The 22,662-nt window shown below is 41.2% G+C and overlaps 1 protein-coding gene across 4 annotated transcripts; it reads right to left on the bottom strand.

The window, feature by feature from the left end:
- Positions 1–3,808: 3,808 nt before the first annotated feature.
- LOC133124761 (MORC family CW-type zinc finger protein 3-like) lies at positions 3,809–22,289 on the bottom strand. 4 transcript variants are annotated; one of them, XM_061236220.1, is made up of 17 exons: positions 22,151–22,289; positions 20,421–20,493; positions 18,183–18,315; positions 16,986–17,212; positions 16,562–16,712; positions 13,908–14,043; positions 11,704–11,832; positions 10,841–10,960; positions 10,621–10,718; positions 10,339–10,446; positions 9,211–9,339; positions 8,742–8,810; positions 8,318–8,354; positions 7,474–7,633; positions 7,292–7,352; positions 5,525–6,827; positions 3,809–5,163 (listed from the first exon to the last, which is right to left on the bottom strand). In XM_061236220.1, exons 1-17 carry the CDS (start codon positions 22,193–22,195, stop codon positions 5,011–5,013), a joined length of 3,132 nt encoding a protein of 1,043 aa, XP_061092204.1. In that variant the 5' UTR covers positions 22,196–22,289; the 3' UTR covers positions 3,809–5,010. The 4 variants fall into 4 exon arrangements, with proteins under 4 accessions (XP_061092204.1, XP_061092202.1, XP_061092203.1 ...); XM_061236218.1 differs by lacking the exon at positions 22,151–22,289 and adding an exon at positions 21,558–21,661; XM_061236219.1 differs by lacking the exon at positions 22,151–22,289 and adding an exon at positions 21,558–21,661 and having other exon boundaries at positions 3,809–5,157.
- Positions 22,290–22,662: the final 373 nt, after the last annotated feature.

Raw genomic sequence — 22,662 nt, 5'->3', positions numbered from 1 at the left:
CAATATCTGGTCGACTGGGAGGGTTATGGCCCTGAGGAGCGTTCCTGGGTCGCTCCCAGTCACATTCTGGACAAATCTTTGATTACTGACTTCCATCGTGACCACACTGACAAGCTCAAAGGTCTGCCAGGAGTCGGTCATTAAGGGGGGGGGGGGGGGTCCTGTCACGTTTCATGTTTGTCACGTCATGTTTCATGTTTAGTCATTGTCTTAGTTACGTTATTGTCATGTTACGTTTTTATGTTTTATTTCTTGTTACATTTCATTGTCAAGTCATGTTATGTTTCATGTTTAGTTGTTGTTATGATTTAATTGTTCGTCTTGTCATGTCATGTTTTGCTAACTTGTTATGTTTGTTTCATGTTACCGTAAATCCTCAAATTGTGTCCGGGGTCTTTTATTTACTTAGGCTGCACAAAGCACAGGCATTTATTTGGGGCAGGCTTATATTCGAGGCAGGACTTTATTTCTTATTAGGCTTCGGTTGTAGAATTTTATTCTTAGAAATAAAGTAAAAGGCTACACTTAAAGTGGGCCAACACTGTTCAACACTTCCTGTAACCATTCAGAAATCAATTAGTGTAGGCTAATCAGGAAACACCGTTTGGTAAGTCATAGTGTCAGTCTTAACAGACTTAGTTTATTGCAAATATTCTCAAACACAATAAATCACATGCAAGTCCAGAATCCATAAAATAACAACTTGCCAGACACGCCTTCGTGAACAATAACAAATTAGTGTAGATAACAGCAAGTTAAGGATCTTTTGTCCTAAAGTGCGTTTTATTGTGAGACATGCGTTTCGTTTGGAGCAGCATACCGGTAGGCTATCAAAAGATTTTCGCTTTGGTTTGGGATTTAATTTACTTTTGGACTGTTTGATTCTATTGCTAAATGTTGGGACTGATGGGCACTGAAATCTCGGGGGTATTTGGTGGTTCACTGTTAAGTTTTATGTAGTTGAAAGAGTGTCGGGATTTCCACCCGTCTGTTTATTGCGAGCCAAGGCAGCCGCTTTCATTCATTCATTGAACGTGCGCTGTGCTGTAAATACATGGAAACCTTATTGCGTAGCCAAGTAGCCTAAATTGAATTAATTTTTCATTTTGCCTGATTTACTTTTTATTAAATTCGTAGGCTGGAATGCCTCGCGGCAACAATTGTGTTTAAATGTATACTGCTTCAGCCTTTGGCAAGCTACTTAGAAGGGGGCGGCAAGCGACTGGAAGCTTGAGAGCAACGTGGTGGAGACCCATGGTGTAGGACAACGACTTTTCATTGTCAACAGTATTAAACCAACCAACAATATAAAATATTAAGAAGAGCTCGTTTATATCATTGAGATAAATCGAAACAATGTCTTCTAGTGCTCATGGACTGATAGCACTACTGGTAGGCAATATTACCCCGGCTTGTATTTGGGGGCCGGCCTTTATTTGTCCAAATCGACCACGCCCCTGGCTATTATCTGAGGCCCGGCTTCAAATAGAATCCCGGACACAATTTGAGGATTTACTGTATCTTGTTCTGTTCATTGTTTAGCATACACTTTTTCGTGTTTTTCTGCAAACCTTGCATTCATGCTTTTTCTCTCTCCCTTTCTGTCACTCACACTTCCCTAATTGTTTCAATTTCCCTTGCCTTCTTACTAATCTACTAACTTTAGATCAGGATTGGGTAATACTAACATTCTAACCATGTGTTCATGTTACCTTATGTTTCTTGTGCATGTCATTTACTAATTTACTAACACTAGGGCAGGATAGGTTTATTACTAACGATTACTAATTATCTTGTTAACTTGTCAATCCTCCACACCTGATTTCCATGCTGCTCTCAATCTAATTGTCTGCACCTGTCTACACCTGTATATATAGCTCAGTTCCATGTCATATCTTAGCAAAATTGTTTTTGTCAGTGCACTTTTGAGTGGTTTTGTGAAGCCATTGTCTACCCGTTATGATCCAAGCCTGTTTATTGACCAAAGATTATTGACTTCTGTTTTGTTGACCTGAGCCTACTGTCCGCCTGTACTTCTGCCCCGCTGACAGCTTTCCTGGTTACTGGACTTTTTGCATGGTGTACCGATTACGAGACTGCCTTCTCCCTCGGTACTGTACTTTGGTTTTGGGTGGATTTCACGTGTATGAACTTTGCTTGTTTTTTGACTACGCTCACTGGACATTCCCTGAATAAAGTCCTGACGGAACTTTATTACATCCCTTTTGTCTGAGTTGTGCATTTTGGGTCCAACCCCCAACGCATCCGTCTCACCCTCAAGGCTGTGGAGGCTACATCACAGTTATACTCTGCCAGGGAAGCGAGGATGAATTGAAATATGTTTCTTTTCAAAATCCAGCTGTTCCAACTAACAATGCCCGTGTTAAAATGTTCAGCACTATACTCTGATGACCTTTTTTGAAAATTAATGTGACAATTTTCAATTTATTTTCAATAGCCATTTCAGGGATTCTCTCAATATTGTGTATGAAATGTTCCCAAACAAAACAAAATATTTGCCCCTGGCAGAACCAAAGTTGTAGAAAAAAAAAGAAAAAAAAAACTTCAACAGGACCTTTTTTTGAAGGTTATTGACACATTTTTATTTGAGTTTGGCAAGAGGGCCAAGGTGACAGGTCTTTTTGTATTTACAAATCAGTGTTTAAAACCAGTGAAGTTTAAAAGTGCGTATTTAACCTGTAAGTGTGCATGCTGTAATCAAGTGACTGAAATGAAATTGATATGCTGTAATTGGGCATATTGTAATTAAATGATTGAACTGAATTGAACATGCTGTAATAAAATAATTACACTGAAATGGCTTGTTTGTACCTGTCGTAGCACCTCCACTCCAGTGAGTGTATGGGTGCATACAACTGCACAGGGAAATCATAGTGCTGCATGCTCAATATTAATGATTCCATGTGGATGTATTTTCCAAGCTGTTCCCAGCATAATGTACACATATCCACAGGCCATACAAAGATATGAGATCAATAAAAGTATTTAGTATAAGTGGTTAGAAAAAACAGTTGATAAACAGGTAACACTTAGATACTGCCATGCATCCAGCAGAGACTCCAATAAGATTGTGAGCAGTCAGGAGATGAGCTGTGCTATAAAGACCAGAATAAACATGGTCTCAGATCGAATCCAGACTGTGCCAGCGCCCATTTTGGCTGGTAGCTCCATGGGGCAACACACAATTGGAGATTGCATTACCCAGTTGATGGGAGGGTTGAGACGGTAAGGGCAGTGTTTCTCAAACCTCTCCTTCATCCAGGTATTTCATGCATTCCACCTCATGCACACCTAATCCAACTAATCAAGGGATCGATTAGTTGTATACGGTACGCTTGAGATGGAACACAAACACCTAGATCTGGCTGGGGGTACTCAAGAGGTTTGGGAACCACTCCGGCTGGGGGTTCACGTTTCATCGCGATCAGTATGGTGTTCCTCTGACTCCACTTTATATGAGCTTAGCTATAGTCTGCGGTGAGAAAAGAAGCAGAGGCACAACATGTTTTGGAGGAGAACCACATCTGTTTACATTCTCCTATATTGGCAGTCAGGTTTGTGCATGAATGTGGGTGCGGTTGCAGGCAGTTGGGCATTCCAAATTAGGGCGGGAATTGGGTTCCGTATTCAGTATTGTGCATGTCTCCCCATGAATGTGATGACACCCCATGAAGCTTTGAGATAAAAGCATGATAAGTTCCCTTGGTCTTCAGTGAGCTAAGTGCATCGCTCTGTGTTCTAAAATATTGCAGTATGGGATAACAAAGCAGATACAGGAAGTCCTTCATACACAACAGTTCTCAATTTATTCAATTTATTTTGGCTATAAGACTTAACAACACTTGCAGGGGTGTGGGAAGGATCTGGCATTGACAACTGTGTTAATGATTAGATAGAAAGATATGATATGTGACATGGACAGAATGTTAGCATACAAAGTATTATACAGGGCTGACAGGAATTCTATAATCTATGATTCTGGATTAAAACTACTCTAGCATTTAATACTCAAAATTAAAAAAGACAGTTAAAACATTAACATCACTTCTCATTCACTCAATAACATCACTGGGTGGCTCATTCAATTAAGGCAGCAAGCCTTAATGGTGAGCCCCACATTCTTGGATCAAATCTGGACCATGCCAGTGCTGAATGCAGTTGGCAGCTCCACAGGGCGACGCATAATTGGCAATTGAGTCGCCCAGCTTCTGTCAGTTAGGGGTCTCTATTTCACCGCTCTCTAACAACCCCCATTGGTCGGGCAGGTGCCCACGGACTGCATGTCAAAGCTGCATAGGAAAGGTCTTCCTCAAACTCCACTCTATACAAGCTTAGGTGTGGTCTCTGATGTGAAAACAATCAGCTGGTATTTCAGAGAACACACATATGTCTACACTTCCCTAAATCAGCAGTAGGGATTATGCATGAATGTGGCTGCAGTTACAGATAATTGGACAGGACCAAATAAGGAAGAAATTAGAATGTCCGACATGCCAAATTGAAAAAAATAAAAGAAATGGAGGCATAATAGAGGAATGTTTTCAGTTAAGTTTTTCAAATGCAATTTATCAAAAGAAAACCAATGAAATGTAAATTATGAAATAATTGTTACATTAAACTGTTAAAGTTGGGAATTGCAAGCTCTTGGACCACAATTACAAAAGTCAGAGAAATACACAAAGAATACAGGATGTATGAAAATGATGTTACATATGAAACCCTTTCAGTCCCAAGAGTGCTAAACCTTTTAAAACAATCAAAATTACAGCCATTATATTGCTTTGAGCCCCTATTAAGACCCTACTAAATTTTCTCAACCAACCCTTTGGGGTTTGGGGTGTTGCCACTTGATATTGGGCATGGGACTGAAAGGATTAATGCTGTAAACAAAGGCCCTATGTTTAACAAGAAATCTTAAAGGTGCGATGCATTTGGTCACTTCTGGCGGTCTGGTGGTAAGGTGTTGGAGTGACAGGGACTGGTTTCTTCTCAAAGAAATGTGGGTTGGGAAGAACTGATACCATCTAGGTACTGTTCCAGGATCTCTTCAATGATGCAGCTCTCATAGTTTACCTGCTCCAGGTCCAGCACAGGTATGAGGATCACCAGGAGACGGCTGACACTCAGACGCAGGTTCTGCAGCTTTTCAGAGAACACATTTGAGAAAATACACCTGCCATCCAGACTCTACGTAAACCTTGCTTTCCCAGACTTGGAATACACATGCAATCCCAGACTGAAACCCTAGTGTACAAGATTACTATGCACTCACTGAGCACTTTATTAGGAACATTTTTACTTTATTACACCTAATTATTCATGCGAGCCAAAACAACAAAAAATGTGTCCCAATACATATGCCATCACATGAAAAACGACACATGAAAATCACATACAAATTACATTTCAGAAAACCATAATAAAACAGACAAGCAGCAAAATGTATAATGTGTACAAAAAGGACTGTGTGGACATGGTGGTTGCAAGGATACTGGATGCTCACCTGGCTCCTCAGTTGGTCTCTCTCCACATTGCTCAGGTCCAGATCCCTGTGGATGAACTCCAACTGTCGGGCCAGGTGATCTTCTCCCCCTGGGACCTGGTCACATGGCTCACTGCTAGCCCTCATCTGCTGCAGTTTCTGGTTCAGCTTGTCCACCTGCAACTTGTACTGGTCTCTCTCCTGATTGGCTGTCTCCATCTGCTCCTTATACTGGTCTTTGACTGTTTCCATCTGCATCTTGTACTGGTCTCTCTCCTGATTGGCTGTCTCCATCTGCTTCTTGTACTGGTCTCCCCCCTGATTGGCTGTCTCCATCTGCTCCTTGTACAGGTCTTTGGCTGTCTCCATCTGCCTTTTGTACTGGTCTCTCTCCTGATTGGCTGTCTCTATCTGCTCCTTGTACTGGTCTTTGACTGTCTCCATCTGCCTCTTGTACTGGTCTCTCTCCTGATTGGCTGTCTCCATCTGCTCCTTATACTGGTCTTTGACTGTCTCCATCTGCCTTTTGTACTGGTCTCTCTCCTGATTGGCTGTCTCCATCTGCTCCTTGCACTGGTCTTTGGCTGTCTCCATCTGCACCTTGTATTGGTCTCTTTCCTGATTGGCTTTCTTCACCTGGTCCCTGTAACGGTCTGTCTCCTGATTGGCTGTCTCCTCCCGGTCCCTGTAACGGTCTCTCTCCTGATTGGCTGTCTCCATCTGCTCCTTGTACTGGTCTCGGTCCTGATTGGCTATCTCCACCTGGTCCTTGTAACAGTCTCCCTCTTTACTGGCTGTCTCCCACTGCTCCAAGTACAGGTCTCTCTCCTTACAGACTATCTCCCACTGCTTGAACAGCCAGTCCTGCTGCATCTCTTGGGAGGGGCGCACTCCTTCACCTGAATCTGTGAGCTCCCTGGTCTCTCTCTTCTGGAGCTGCGTCTGCTCTGAAGTCTCATCCTCTCGCCAGCTCCTTGTCCTCTCCTCCTCTAGCTCCTGCTTTATCTCTGCCACACCCTCCGTTTGGGATGCAGCAGTCACTTGCTGCGGCACAGGTGATAGAGCGGTGATGGATACTGTCAGGTCGTGGGAATGCATGTACTCTTGTGCGGGGGCTCCATCACTGACTTGTAGGTTAGTGTGCTCATTGCTAGCCCTATCGAGATCACAGGGTGACACTGGCTCTCCCATTTCCTCCACTAATAGGGGGACGTCTGGGGTGTCCTGTGGCACCGCCTCCATATCAGCTGCCGATGATGTGCTCTGGCTCATCTTTGCCCTTTTTACCTGCTCAGACTCTGGGGTTAACAACACCCTCTTGCCCCTAAAGAGAGAAGCACAGTGATTTAATATGAAACATTTAGAAAGCCTGTTTGCACATGTCAACATGATGTTACACCCATTAATTCCTTTACTTATTCAGCAAAAGGAAGGCACTCGACATAGGTACTATGCTGCAGGTGCTGGATATAATGCAGACATTGGAGGCCATATTTTTTGTAGAATGCGGTCCAATACAACGCTATTAACAGAAGTAATAAACTCCATGTCTGTCCATTTTCTGGCAGACCTGTTTGTTGCACAATGTCATGAATGTGTGCATGACATGTCCATCAGTCCAACTACTGTAGACCACACATCCAGACCAAATTAATATTTTATTTTTCAACACAATATTCTTTCTTCAGTCTGTTAGCATGTAGTAAAATGTAGGTTTATCACCTGCATAATCTACCAAAATACATACAGAATACAGTATTTTACAGTGGAAGCCAGTTCAGCCTCTACCTCATAGTTGTGCGTTTGGAGCGCGTGCTGAGAGGTGTCTGCTGGGCAGAGAGCCTCCGGCCTGCAAACAGAATAGAGAAGAGAACGTGTTTACTGCTGTTCCGAACATGCTCTATCATCTGACTGTGTTGTGCTGCTCTCTAGCACTACTCATGGATTTATCATCATGTGGCCGCTCTTACCAGAACGACTGACAGGAGTGAGGGTGGGAGAGGTTCTGTCAGTGAAATCACCCTCTGCTCTTGTGCCACTGGAACACTGGCTTCTGCTACTGCGTGTTGAGGGTGGAGTCGAAGTGCTCTGTGCTGGTATAGCTTCTTCAGCATTCTGTTGTGTCATTGTCTGTGGTTTGTCATACATAAGGTGATATTATTACTTGACTTATGGACAGGCCCATTGCTGATGTATTTCAAATGTGTTGGAAAATCCCTTCATATCCCTTGTCTTGATTCCCCTCAAGGGGGTAACACTTCAATGAAAAGGGGTAATACTGACATTATGATAAAGTTAAAATAAATATAAAATATATACAAATAAAATAAATAAACAAGGTTATTATTATTATTATTATTATTATTATTATTATTATTATTATTATTATTCTGGACGATCAATCTTCAGGGGAGTTTGGGGGAGGTCACCATCTCATTATATGCCTATGCATTATATAACTGCTGCTCTTGCAAATGCACAGAGCTTAAAGCTTAAATTGTACATAATTATTTGCCAGGTAAACTTCTAAAGCATAGTTCATTTCCCAAATCCATAATTCAAAAACAGCAACAGAAAAACACTGTTTACTACCTACAACCCTAGCCAAATGCACATTTCTCTGGTAAATTTGCTGCAAGGAAATGTTCACGTGGCCCCTTTACAGCTTGGCCTTATGGGGGCACCACCAGCCTGCCAAGGCACACCTCAGATAGCCTGCTTTTTCTGCAGGGAATTCAGCCAAACTGTTCCTTCAGTCTGTAAGCTTAACTGAAGTGTGTATTATACAAGCTCACACATGCACACACGCCTCACCTGCCACCTGTTCTTCTCCTGCTGCTGTTTCTTATCCCTGCAGGAAACAGAAAATATGCTTAAAATATAATTTCATACTTTAAGAAAAAATACTCAAACTACAGAAGCTCATTCAGATTCTCTGTGAAGACATTAAACATGCATTGTGGCTGGTGCATTTAGACCAAATAAGAGCTGGGTGAGTCTTGGTTATGATGTCATGATGTCACTAGCCAGTTTCTATTGGGAGTTGCAAAGGCAGGATATGGTTGGCTCTGTCCCACTGGAGGGGGACCTTATGGCACATAATGCTTCTAAGCAACTGAGATCCCTGCATGCTCTCTAGTAGTACACTATGTAGGGTGCATTATGTGGGTTGCTACTTGCTTCTTTAAAAAAGTTTAGAGGTGAGTCAACATGTAAAGGGATATTGAAATATCCTCACTGTTTATAGGTCTTCTGGTAAGGCTGCTCATCCTCAGAGTCCTCCAGTTGTTCTTCTGCTTGGCAGATTCTGCATAGACATACAATTTACACTAATACAGGATTGTCCAAACCAGCAGGTCTTAGAAGAAGAACCCAATGACCAACTGGTAAGTACTGGAAAAATACGATTGAGGGTGGAACTACAATTAGTGGATTTTCAATGAACTGTTAATCATGCTCTTGTTAGAACCAATGAAATAATTTTTCTTTCCATAACAAAATAATTGGTTAAAATCAGTGACTCACAGACAGCATTTTGCATTTTTTTGTATCATAAAGCCTCCTTCTACCTTCTACTAACTTCTAAGGCTGTAACAAATGACAACAGAGATAACAGGCTGTTGTTCTTGTGTTTCTCCCTTAGACAGCCACCACCAAGGACAGATGGGGAGGCATTGCATATAATCAGAAAATGGACTGGGCATTACCTGTACTGGGGGTCTGAATTCAAGTGGCAGAACCAGACATCACCCAGCTTGCTCATATCTATTTCATCTGGCAACTTCCTCCATTTATGGCACTTGTCACACTGGACCCAGTTCTGATCTGGAGACTTCCTAGAACCAAACACATATACAGTGCAGACCGTAAGTATTTGGGCATTTGTTGTTTTCGCTCTATACTCAGTTGAAATAAAACAATCATGTCTGCTGAAAGACTTTCAGATTTAGGGGTCCATATTGTGTGAACCATGTAGGAATTACAGCCTTTTTTATACAGGCCTGTACTGCTTGTTTTGTGAGCTCTTTTCATGGCTACAATTCCTATACTGTTCACCTAATATGGATGCAAAACCCCTTAAATTAAAGCTGCTTTATTTTAACTGTTTGTTTGCTTGAGTATCTGTAACTGTATCTACTTATACTGTACGTGACCTATATGTTTAATAAAAGCCATGGGAAGCCATTCCGGCGTTTGTGTGACAACTTATACACGGCAGTAGCAATGTTGATCTGAAGTTGAAAAAAGGAATGCTTTCCTTAAATGCTGATGAGTCTGATGAGCTGATGAGCCTGAACATGGATATAATTATTTATGTCCTGGTTAGCTATTATGATGATCAGTGTTATCATCATAATATCAGTGCTAAATATCAGTGTTTCGAAATAAGAAAATTCGATGTCGAACAGCATTTGCTGGTTTAAAATGGCATTGCGCAGTTTGTCAATGAATCGTATTGGAAAGTGACTAATCGTAACTATAAGCATAAATATAAGCATAATTTATCTAATATTTTGCCAATTATTAACGTAATTGTTGGTATTGCGAAACCATGACTTTTGTACATATGTTTGTCAACATTTATAAGTAGACTAGTGGCTATTTAGTGTACTTAAATTTGATGAATAAACACTCCAGCTACCCCAGCACCCCAAGCACCCCCCAGCCACCACCTTAACAGAGGAATTTCAGATTACAAAGTTCAATACATTTCAGGCACATCATTATTTCTTGCTTTAAGCCCTGTGGGAAGTAAAGTTCGATGTTCAAGTTAAGTACAAAGTTGCTTCCTTTGAGAGGGTGCCCACAGCAAACACACAATGCAGAACACTCACTCGGTGTCCTCTATTGCCAAGTCGCAGCTTGGATCCTTTTTCGATTTTATGTAGCGTATTTCACACCAGTATTCCTCCAGCTTCTCTCCCAGCTTCTGTTTTACTTTCCTGAAATGGCCACAGAGAACTGAATTGTTGTATTTAACACAAAAAGGGGGCTCTGGAAAAACAGGGCTGAATTAAGTTGTACCGGAAGTTACATGGTTAACAACATTACTCCTGGCTTCAGGATGTCACTCCTGTCAAGTCATTTAAAATGTGGTCCAAACCAAGCCTGGTTACCTGTACTCCTCTGTGGCATCAAAGTCCTGCTTGTTGTGTGTTGGTGTGAGGAAGTCGCACTCTATAATGCCGATAACTCCCATAGCCTTCGGTGTGGCCTTTGCGGAAACAGAGGAATTCCCAAACAAACAAAAAATGGATCCACAACGCTAACAATGCTAGTTTTTTTCCGAAAACCTCAGATTAAATGTACAAACGTACATTCCAAACATTTTCCTACCTTGCGCTGGCAGCCAACACGCTCATACGCTCGTATCAGTCGATTTTTGTAGTACATCATTACACCACAATTCTCCTTGTTTCTGGTGTTGTACCCAAAGGTAATGTTGATATTCTTCTTCTGAAGAAGGAATTCAGGGCAACAACATCAAAAGACATTTTGGCAGCCAGGAAAGGATCATCCAGGTGAAACATTGCAAGACCGCAGGTGGCTTCTATGCGGCTTCATAACATTAATATTCACTAGATAACTGTATTCAGCTGAATATTTAAGGAATAAACACTCAGTGAGCACTTTAATAGGTATGTATTAGACTTATTTTTTAGACTTATTGGTCTGCTGCTATCAACTTAAGAGGTTTGTGTTCAGAGATGCTCTTCTGCATACCACTGTTTTAATGTGTGGTTATTTGTGTTACTGTCACAGAGCTTTTGCCCACAGAACTGCTGCTCACTGGATGTTTTTTGTTTTTCACACCATTCTCTGCAAACTCAAGAGAGAGAGGTGAAAATCCCAGAAGATGAGCAGTTTCTGAGATATTCTAGCCCTGTCTGGCACCAACGATCTTTCTACAGTCAAAGTCACTTAGATCACATTTCTTCCCCATTCTGAAGTTTGGTCTAAAAAACAGCTGAACCTCTTAACCGTCAGCATGTTTTTATGCATTTAGTTGTTGCCATATGATCGGCTGATTAAATATTTGCATTAACAAGCTGGTGTCGAGGTCTACCTAATAAAGTGCTCTGTGAGTGTATATTCATGAACAAGCCCTAGTCACACAGCTAAATCATATGTACACACACAGTGCAAAGCAAAGGCTGAAATCACAGGGCAGCCTGTATGGCAACAGGAATAAAGGATACCAGAAATTGTGGCGTGTATCGGTCCTTGCGGGTGAGAGCCAGACTTTTGGAGACCAGCTGAGTCCGCACTTTCTGCCCCCTGATGATGATCTGCATTCGGGGCTTCAGGTACAGAATGCTGCAGTATGCCTGAATGCACACCAGAGGAGGAAATGAAAATAAATACTGTGGGGGAAAAAACACAGATTTTAAGTCAAAGCAATACATCTTGTGCCAAAAACTCAATGTTCAAGGCTGGTAGGAGTTGTGGATCGGCCCTGGCGTGTTATAGACATGCAGGGTACCAAACACAGTTATTCAGCCAGCAATTATCAGATGAGAAATAATAAGTTTGGTTGACTAGGACTGAAAACACTATGGGCTAGGTTCGCAGACACAGATTAAGCCTAGTCTTACATTAAATAGAATTTTGAATGGATGCAAATCCATGCAAGTCTCCATGCAAAACTCAATTAGTCCAGGAGTATTAGACTAGAGTGATGGAAAAAGGAAACTGTGGAGAGAAAAAAAAGGAAATGCCCATGATCCATCCTCCTTAGCTCCTCACCAGACAATGGTACTCCCCTGATCCTCCTGGGTGACTTCAACCTTCATCTTTTTTTCTCTTCCACTCTCCTCTAACACCCATCCATCTCGCCCACCATCCACTGTCACCTGTCAGCGTAACCTACGCCACCTGTCTACCTCCACCCTCTCATCTACAATCCTCTCTTCCCTACCATCTGTGGAGTCTTTCTCTCGACTGTCTCCCGACGATGCTGCTACAACCCTCATGTCCTCCCTCTCATCTTCCTTTGACTCTCTGTGTCCCCTCACCAGCAAATTAGCCCGGGACTCCCCCCCCTCCAGTCCTTGGCTTTCTGATGCTCTACGAGCTGTCCGAACCAAACTGCGGGCAGCGGAGAGAAAATGGAAAAGGTCCTGTCTCCCCAGTGATATAGCTTCCTTCCATGCCCTCCTATCATCTTTCCATTCCTCTGTCTCTCTAGCTAAATCTTCCTTCTTTCACTCTAAAATTAACATGGCATTCCCTTTCTCGCTAAAACTCTGGAACGGGCAATCTGCTCCCAACTGTCCACTTATCTTCTCCAGAACAATCTCCACGATCCCAACCAGTCCGGCTTCAAGAGTGGCCACTCCACTGAGACCGCCCTGCTCGCGACCACTGCACTCCACGCTGCTAAAGCCAAATCCCTCTCCTCTGTCCTCCTCTTCCTCATCCTGTCAGCCGCCTTCAATACAGTCAACCATGAGATTCTGCTCTCATCACTGACTGGGATGGGTGTAACAGGATCTGCACTGACATGGCTTTCCTCCTACCTCTCTGGTCGTTCCTACCAGGTGACTTGGAGGGGCTCTGTCTCTGACCCCCACCCCCTACAAACTGGAGTCCCACAGGGCTCGGTTCTATACACCATGTCTCTTGGTTCTGTTATCTCTTCCCATGGGTTTTCTTACCATTCTTACACCGATGAATTCTGAAATCTACATTATATGCTCAGATAAAATCAGATGCCTCCAAACGTATTGGATGGCACTTCACCATGCAACAAGACAATGACCCAAAACATACTGCTAGAGTAACAAAGGGTTTTTTTGACAGCCAAAAAGTGGAAAATCCTTGACTGGCCAAGTCAATCACTGGATCTGAATCCAATTGAACATGCTGAAGAGGAGACCAAAGGCAAAAAGTCCCCGAAACAAGCAGGAACTGAAGATGGCCGAGGAAAGCATCATCAGGGAAGATACCCAGTGTCTGGGGATGACTATGCATCTCAGATTTGAAGCACTCATTGCATAAAAAGGATATGCGACCAATATGCAACCTTAAAAAATATTACTTTATTCTACATTAAGTCAAAAACCACCTAATATTTTTGATGTCTGAAAACAGGAGGGAGGGGGAAATGTACAAAAGGTCACACTGTCCAATGAATTAGTGCTCCCTGTATATAGTTTTGTTTTCAAACAAAAACTAGTCTTGCCAGTGTTAAGAACCAATAAGCTGACTAAGCCATTGAATTCAGTTCTTACCCTTTCAGCTCTTTGATAAACAAATAAAAAATAACAAAATTAATGAGAAATGACCCACTTAGAATTACAGAATTGTCAGGTCCATGTGTGAGAGTAGCGTGAAACCCACACAGCATTTTTAAAAACCCTCAGAGGTCTGAATGTGTACCCCTCATCACAGTGATACTCACACGCAGGGAGTATTGGCTCTCTGGTTCGGAGACCTTGTTGGGGTCCTGATGATTGTTATCATCACCCAAATCCACACGTCGGATCTGTATGTCGTACCGGTCCTTTTCGAAATCAAACTCCGTCTCCCCTGTGAACCTAAGAAGCATAAAAAAGCAGTCCACCAGTGGTGTTCTTCAACTATAATGGGAGTGACTGAGGTGGGTGGCAAGCAGAGCTTGAAATTAATTTAAATAATCTAGCTAACTGAATTCATTTGAGAAAACAAGAAAGTATTCTAAACTAGAAATGTGCATTTCCTAAAGAAAATGCGGTCACGGTATTTCCATATTATTTTCTTGGTCGCGAGATTGGATGTTCTCATGTCATGTGTAATGAGAAATATCCCATATCTGCCAGTCAACTGTCCAGCAAAGTAGACAAAACTACTTTTAACTAGCTACTACTTTAGCTAGATAGTTAAATAGCCGGTATTACCACTGTATTTCCACTGTGGCGCAGTCTGTATTATGGCTGCATCTCATGAGTGCCCCTGTGTGGCAGGTGGTTTGGTGCCCAGAGATGCCCTCTGCATACCACTATTGTGACGTACTGTTATTTGAGTTACTGTCACCTTTCTGTCAGCTGTCATTCTCCTCTGACCTCTCTCAAGTTTCTACTCAAAGAACTGCCACTAACCAGATGTTTTTTTTGTTGCTGTATTCTCTATAAACTCGAGAAACTGTTGAGTAAAAATCACTGGAAATCAGCAGTTTCTGAGATACTCAAACCTGACACCAACAATCATTACATGGTCAAAGTCACTTCGATCACATTCCTTCCCCATTCGTTTGGTCTGAACAACTGATCCTCTAGAGCAGGGGTCGGCAACCCTGGTCCTGGAGAGCCGCAGGGTGTGCTGGCTTTCGTCTCCACCTTAAAATAAGCAACCAATTCAGACCCAAGAAACCAGGTGAGGTGAGTTAACTGTGCAATCAACGGCTTTCATTGATCAATTAATGCCAAGTAACAACGAAAGCCAGCACACCCTGCGGCTCTCCAGGACCAGGGTTGCCGACCCCTGCTCTAGAGTCTAGACCATGTTTCTATGCTATTATGCATTTAGTTGGTGCAACATGATTGGCAGATTAGTTATTTGCATACCGAATAAAGTGGTCTGCATACTCATACTGAGTGTATGTAATGATAAATGAGGGGTTAATGTTTTTAGATTTTTTAAATAAATAATGTCTTTCTGATTTTTCTATCCGATTTTTCTCCCAATTTGGTTGCCAATTGTACCCTATATATACCAATTACCCATGTTATCTAGGGTACCCCGCATACATACGACCACGTCACCCGGCAGCACGAATGGATCTAACCATCCAGATAGCGACACGCGTTCTCCAGGCGAGCTTCCCATTCTACTTTTACACAGTGTTTTTATAGCACATACAACTCCTTGATAATCCACAAAGCAACGTTTTTTCCCCCACAATATGCGACTCTCTTCCGATCAGCTCAATTTGAGCAACCATAAACTGCATAGAAATTAACCATAATGAATCTGTGTTATTGCTGTATTTATATGTTATGTCGTTGACCTGAGATTTTAAAATTATTTTTGCCGTAAAAATACATTGAGTTCTATGGGCAGCTTGTCCTCCAGCATAGCAGATGAGTCAAGATCACATGGTACGTTACGTGTATTAACAACAATCCACAGGAAAAGTCTTGTGTTTGTCATCTTTGCCAGGGGTGTTTGCACAAAGTATTAAACCAGGGGTGACAATAATTGTGGAACCTGTTTTTTGAGGAAAAATCTAAGACTTTGGTTGATTCCATTGAATCATTAATAAAGCATACTACTTCTCATGTTGGAAAATAAAGCTTATGGTCAATAACTGCATTACTTTTTGTGAAGATTTATCAGGGGTGCCAATAATTCTGGAGCCCACTGCATATACCAAAATAAAATGCTCCATACTGAAATGCTTGTAAATATGTGAACGTGTGCATTATACAGTACTGTGCAAAAGTCTTAGGCACCTGTATAACATTCTGTCCAGATAAGATTCTTTCAAAAATAATTCAATGAAAGGTCCTAAATAAACGTACTATACATTTTACATTACATTTCTGCAATTTGGCAGAATAGTTAAAAACTGAATCAATCAATATTTTTTGTGACTACCCTTCGGTGTTAAAACTGCATCACTTCTCTGAGATAGCCAACGCTGTCCTGCAGTTCTATAAATCAGCAGGGAGGTTGTTCCAAGCCTGTTGGAGAACTTGCCACAGTTCTTCTGCAAACTTTTGTTGGCTGCATGCTTCTGATCTCAGACAGCCTTGATCAAGTTTTGTTGAAAAAAATAGTAAATTCCTTACAGTAATATGTTACTTTTTTTAATTAAATGAAAAAAGTCTCTGTAAAATTAAATGAAATTAAATGAATATTTGGAAATCTAAATGTGTTCTTTTATACTAATAAACACAAAAAAATAAACATATATATAATAAAGTCTACGGTGCCTAAGACTTCTGCACAGAACTGTATAAATAATAATAATTTGGCTCAAGATACCCTCCATTGTTTATTAACCTATTTTACAATCAAAGGGGATGTTGACATACCCGACATAATTTTTGAGAATGTTCAGTCATCAGCCCTCACCTGCGTAGGTTCCATATGATGATCCTGGTTCCTGTGGAGGAATTGGTGGTATTGATGGCCTGCAACTCCTGCAGTAGCTCGTCCTCTGTTCCAAACAGCGAGTGTTTCAGAATAGCTTCCAGGCTATCACTATGATCTGGCACATCACTGAGTGAGATTAGAGGTCAAGGAAAAGGAACCAGGCTGCAACTGTCAGACATCTGCATTTTTACCATTACTAGACCAGGCAGGTCAAATTGGAACTCAGTTCTGATTTACAGCGATGACCTGATGAATCAAAGTATTTAGGGATTACAACAGATGTACAGGGGGAAGGGTGTGTGAATAGGTGGCCAGAAGTAGAAAGCCAGTTACTGTGGAAAGTTTTTACCAGGAAGCCTCGTAAGCCATTTTTGTTTCTGTTTTCCACCCTGTGAAAGGATATACTTCTCTTCTCCATTTTGTTTGCAGGAGATGATGGGCACCACAATATGCTGAGCCTGAATGGCTTTCAGGTACGTCTGAGACAGGAGCCCCACGCTCATGGTGTCCCGGGTTTTCGAGAAGACGATGGCATCCTTCCCCAGACGCATGGAGCCTGACTTGAACCCGTTTCCATATTGACCCACAGGGGCATGGCCATTAATTGGCTTCTTGTTACTGTAGCCAAAACTAAGCAGAAATAAAGAAGTATGGGGTCAGGTTGGTGGCTTGGGGGTTTTTCACACACAAAAAATGTCACGCATACAAAGGAGCACATGTATCGTAAAACCCTTTAATGCATGCACATTAACCTGTAACCTGTAATGTTCCAACCATTTTTGGTGTGTTGGTGTCATGTGTGAGCAGGAAAGGAGTGTAAACATGTTCTTCCATGGGAACAGTTCTGAGTTACAGCTTTACACACAGTTCAGTCATACCTTTTTAGCACAATTTCTTTGAAAAGTACTTTTACTGAATATGTCCTCTCAACAATTCTTGCACAAATATGAGAAAGCAAATAAAGCTGATTGGAAAGGCGTTCAGGGCCCAACAATAAGCACTTCTGTCTTGTAAGAATTTCATTGTTAAAAGTTCTGTGCCATCCAGTCTTTAACCTTCACAAAGCAGTCCTGTAAAGCAACCAACTTCTTTGTATTTCATTTGGAATCATTTGCCTATTGTAAGAACACCATTACACAATTGTCATCATTGCCTCACAAATTGAAACACTTCTCCCTGGTACATCTGTGTCAGGCTTTTCCCATTTTAAAGTTGCAATATAGCAAGCTGGCTAGTGCCATAAATCCATGACAGATATAGCTAGCAATTTAACTTGGCTAACAGAAGTAAAGCTAAAACAAAAACAACTCTGCATATGTAACAGGGTAAGCTTGGCTAACGGTGAATTGCGGCGAAGGCTTTGATGACCCGATGACCTGCCCTGCATTGGTTCAGAGGTTAGAAATTTGGTCTTACCAAATCTATCCAGAACGGTCAAGTATGAACAGATTCAGAATTATTCAGTATATGAGACCAAGGTGTGAAAGGGGAAAACCAGGGTTATTTGAACCAGCAATGCTGAAAGAGGTTATACAGTGGGTGGCATATTCTTTTTTTCTGGCTGCAACTTCTTTTGATTACCCTGTTGACTGTTACTCACCTCATCATCTTGAGCATGTTGTTATAGTCCAGACCAGCCCCATTGTCACTGAAGATCAGACAGTCCATTGTCCGTATCTGAGTCGAGTCGATCCATTGCTGTTTGGCATTGACGTCTGGGTCGTAGGCATTGTCTAGGAGTACAGTGATGGGATAATTAGCCTATGAGCGATTTTCCTAACAAATTAGTGGCCCTGCTAATGCACGATTCTATGCAGTCTTTTATGCAGAAAGAATTGACTAAAGGCATCGCAGGGAAAAAAATACAGTCCTCTCCAAAAGTATTGTAACAACAAGGTCAATTCCTTTTTTTTGCTATACACTGAAAAAAAATTTGTTTGCTGTCAAAAGATGTACATGAGATGACAGATACGAATTTCAGCTTTTATTTTTATTTTTATTTTTTATTATTTATTTTTACTTGGAACATATCACCCTTTACACCAGACCACCCAATTTTTAGGTGAGCAAAAGTATTGGAACATGTGACTGACCGGTGTTTCTTGTTGCCTAGACATGTCCTGTAAGATTGTTTTGTTACACAAGAAAATGTTCTGAATGTCTACTCTTGGTTTTAGCCATGCATTTGTGTTAGAAAAGATAAATCAACCTGAGAACCTGAGTACCAGAGAGCTGTCTTTGGGAGAAAAGCAAGTCATTCTGAAGCTTAGAAAACAGGGAAAATCCAAAGTATTGAGGATATTTTTGTCGGGTAAGTATTATTGGCTATTGGCATTGAGACCAGGCAAATCTTTCGTAAATAATTTTTGCAAACTTGCACTGTCCGCATAACTGAAGTAGCTTGCTCTGTTTTAATCATGTGGAATGCTGTCTGATCTGTCTCCATCACTGCCCCCCCTCCCCAAAAGCTATGCTGAGAGCACAGGCACCATACTACCCCCCAGCCCCCCAGCCCTGCCACCTGCTACCACATTCCACATGCTAATGTTAGTACATGTTAATACATCTTTTAATTTTAATCTGTTTGTGAGTTTTGATGAAGGTTGATCCAACAGGTTTGTAATGGCAGAATTTCGTTTAACTTCGTAGGCCACTTCTAATTGAATACGGGCAGCAGGATTGTTCTGACTCGTGTCCTAGTTAGCACAGTTATCCACAATATCCAATTATGATGTACTCACACAAGGCTGTACCTATCAAATAATTTGGCGATTCAGAGTGCTGAACGTCAAACAAGCGCGTTGGCTGTTAAAATTTCTGGATTTGGAAATTGAGCATTAATCTGGCATACTGAGCAACAGATTGACCAAGGAAACCAGCAACATGGTGTTTCTCATGACAGATACATTGTGAGAGCTGTAAAGAAAAATCCCAAAACAGTGACATCACAAACAATCTCCACAGGGCAGGGATGATGGTATCTCAATTAACCTTTCGAAGAAGACTTAGAGAGCAGCAATATAGGTGTGAGTAAGTAGTAAGAATCGGAAGGCGATATTACAATTTGCAAAGAAGTAGAGAGATCTGGAACAAAGTTTTATGGACTGCCACGATTAACCTCTCCCAAAGTGATGGAAAGGCCAAAGTGTGGCAAAAGAAGGAATCTGCTCTTCTGGAGTGGGCTGACTAAACTTTATTGATGATATAACACATGATGGTAGCAGCAGGATAAATTCAGAAGTCTACAAGAACATTCTGTCTGCCAACTTATAAAGAAATGCGTCCAAACTAATTGGGGGGAACTTCATCATGGAACAATGACCCAAAACACACCGCCAACACAACAAAGGACTACATTAGCGGGGAAAAGTGGAAGGTTTTAGACAGGCCAAGTCAATAACCAGACCTTAATCCAATTGAGCATGCAAAACCCAGAAACAAACAACTGAAAGAGGCTGCAGTACAAGCCTGAAGCATGTCATTGTATCAGCCTTGTGTTGCCTTAAGGGTAAAAAATGACCCACTACTATGTTTAACAGCAGAGAAAACCCCCTAAATGATTCATTTTTCAACTTGAAATTTGATGACAAAGTTTGTGATGAATGACAGGTTGTTTGTTCATGCAAAATAGATTTGAAATGTAAGCATTTATTTTCTGGGTCTAGTGAAGGCGGGTCATTTTTTACCCTTAGGATAAGGGGAGTATACAGAATGTTAAGACTACACAAGGATTAAATATACACACTATCCTATAACTGCTGCAATGAAAGCAAACTGCAGTACTGTATTGCATTCTATCAATAGATTCTGTGAAGGTCAAAAGGACAGGCCCACTTACCGATTAGCTCAGCAAATGCCCCAAAAGGCCAGGTGTGGCTGGTGGAATTTGCTTGTAAATATTGTGGGTTGAGCTGCAAAAAAGAACAAATGAGTGAATCAATGCACAAGATAGAAAGCTATCATTAGGGGAACCAGATGTCCAATCTTTCTGGGACATCCCCATATTCAAGCCCATTTTCCAAGCATTGAAACAAAATATTGATTTGTCCCATATCAGTCATACCATATTTCAGGTTTTATGACTGCAATTGCCATTATTATAGCTTCTCTTTGCATTCACCATGCGCCGCTCCTGGTCACCTGGTCACCATATAATGAAATATACGCCACTACTTTCATGAATGGTTCTTTGACAATAAGATCAACCTTTGTTTATTTTATGCCTGCTTTCAAAATTTCAGTTATTGATGCTAATGCATACCAGTAAAACAATAGTTTTTACAGTGGGTATTTGAATTATGGAATAGCAAACTCTTCAGCAAAATATTCACTATTCAATTCAATACATGGCACAATTTAAATCAAAACACCATGCTATTCCTGGAGATCACTAACCATGGTATACATGACATTGATTATGTGAATTCTTACTGTAGGAATTCGGAATTATGGGCGATTATATTCAATACATGGCACTATTTAAAAATCTATAAAAACGTAAATCAAAATGTTTTCAGGAAATACCACAAACACCTTGAAGAGGATCATGTCAGGTGTATATGGCATTGATTGTGTGACTTTTACTATCAGAATTTTGAATTATGGGATTGCAAATTCATCCAAAATGGAAATCGTATTCAGGACTCCTATTAAAAAAAAAATCTATTTAAAAAAATGATCAAACTGTTTTTGAATTCAAACCCATAATTACAAAATCTATAGTCGAATGTTGAAAGCAGTTTGAGTCGACTTTTGGCTATCATGAAATTTTAAAAAATCACCATGCATTAAAAAGAATGACTATTTTGGACGATTCAAGGGTATTATTTTTATTATCGAATGTTGAAAAAAAACAAACGGTACCATTTGGAGTATTGAATGAGGCAGTAGTGAGTTCAGCCGTATAAAGTCCTCAAAACATTTACCGTAAACTGCAATGTACATGCCCACCAGACATTTAAGTGTGGATACTGACCGACGTTTTCCGAAGTGCGGATGGCGTGGCCGCAGTCGTGTCGCAGCTAATATGATTTCCAGGATGTAAAAGTAAGCCAGGAATATACATGCCCTTGATTTGAATGGAACCAAAGCAGGGGAAGTTCAGTTTCGGTGATAATACTTTGCATGAAGTATCAATTGAATCAATTGTTTCCACTGGGCTCATTTACAACAGGAAACAAGGTACAAACGGCACAAGATTTTGCGCGAAACGAAAGTGAATCCTACTTCTGTATCCGGGCGAACATTGAGTAACGATAAAATGGAAGTAAAAAAGTAAAATCAGAGTAACGCACGGGGATCTGAACACTTGAATACACCGGTTAACAATTGAACATACAGAAAAAGCTAACCAAAAAGCTTTCAATCATCCATTATACGATATGCAAACTGTGCGTTCTGTGCATTGCCACGGCGGGATCACACTCTTCACAAACTGCTGGAGCGTTGACTTCGTCTACGTCCAAAATTTGTTCGACAGAATGGCACGCTAACCAGTTGTCCCAACTGCATGTGATCCCTCTCACATTAAGGAATGAAAAATAGAGCACGACATTCTGTTTCACTTACCGCGCTTAGGGGTATATTTCCATCACGTTGCCATGCCATTTTCATTAGGCTAGAGTTCAGTAATGACAGAACAAGTTCCCTGCCCCTTTCGGTACGTCAACATGCTTGTCCGTTTTGACAACGCCTAACATTTCATATCATTTCATAGTCTTTCAGATGTGCTTAGAATAGTTATCTTCAGCTCAAATGGGGCCACACGCAATTATTTCCCCGCAGAAACATCTGTCAACATTCCAATACGGAATTTCAAATATACTGCAATACGCATTTCTAATTTCACGACCAATACAATCTCGTCTGGTACAATAGCGATTTATTAGCAAATTAATACTGTCATCTGATGCTGAGATTAGGGTTGCCACATTTGATTTGTGAAAAACCGGGACATTTTACGCGTGACGCGGGACGTTAAACTATATTAGCAAATATATTATGTAAACAGTTGTAGGACTCCCTATTGCCTCTCTTACCTCTATTCGTCCTGACGCAGATGCACTTTGTGGCAACCAGAG

Source organism: Conger conger, chromosome 3, assembly GCF_963514075.1.
Source record: "Conger conger chromosome 3, fConCon1.1, whole genome shotgun sequence".
NCBI lineage: Eukaryota > Metazoa > Chordata > Actinopteri > Anguilliformes > Congridae > Conger > Conger conger.
Note: the sequence above shows the minus strand (reverse complement) of the source record. Positions and strands in the feature narration are given on the sequence as shown.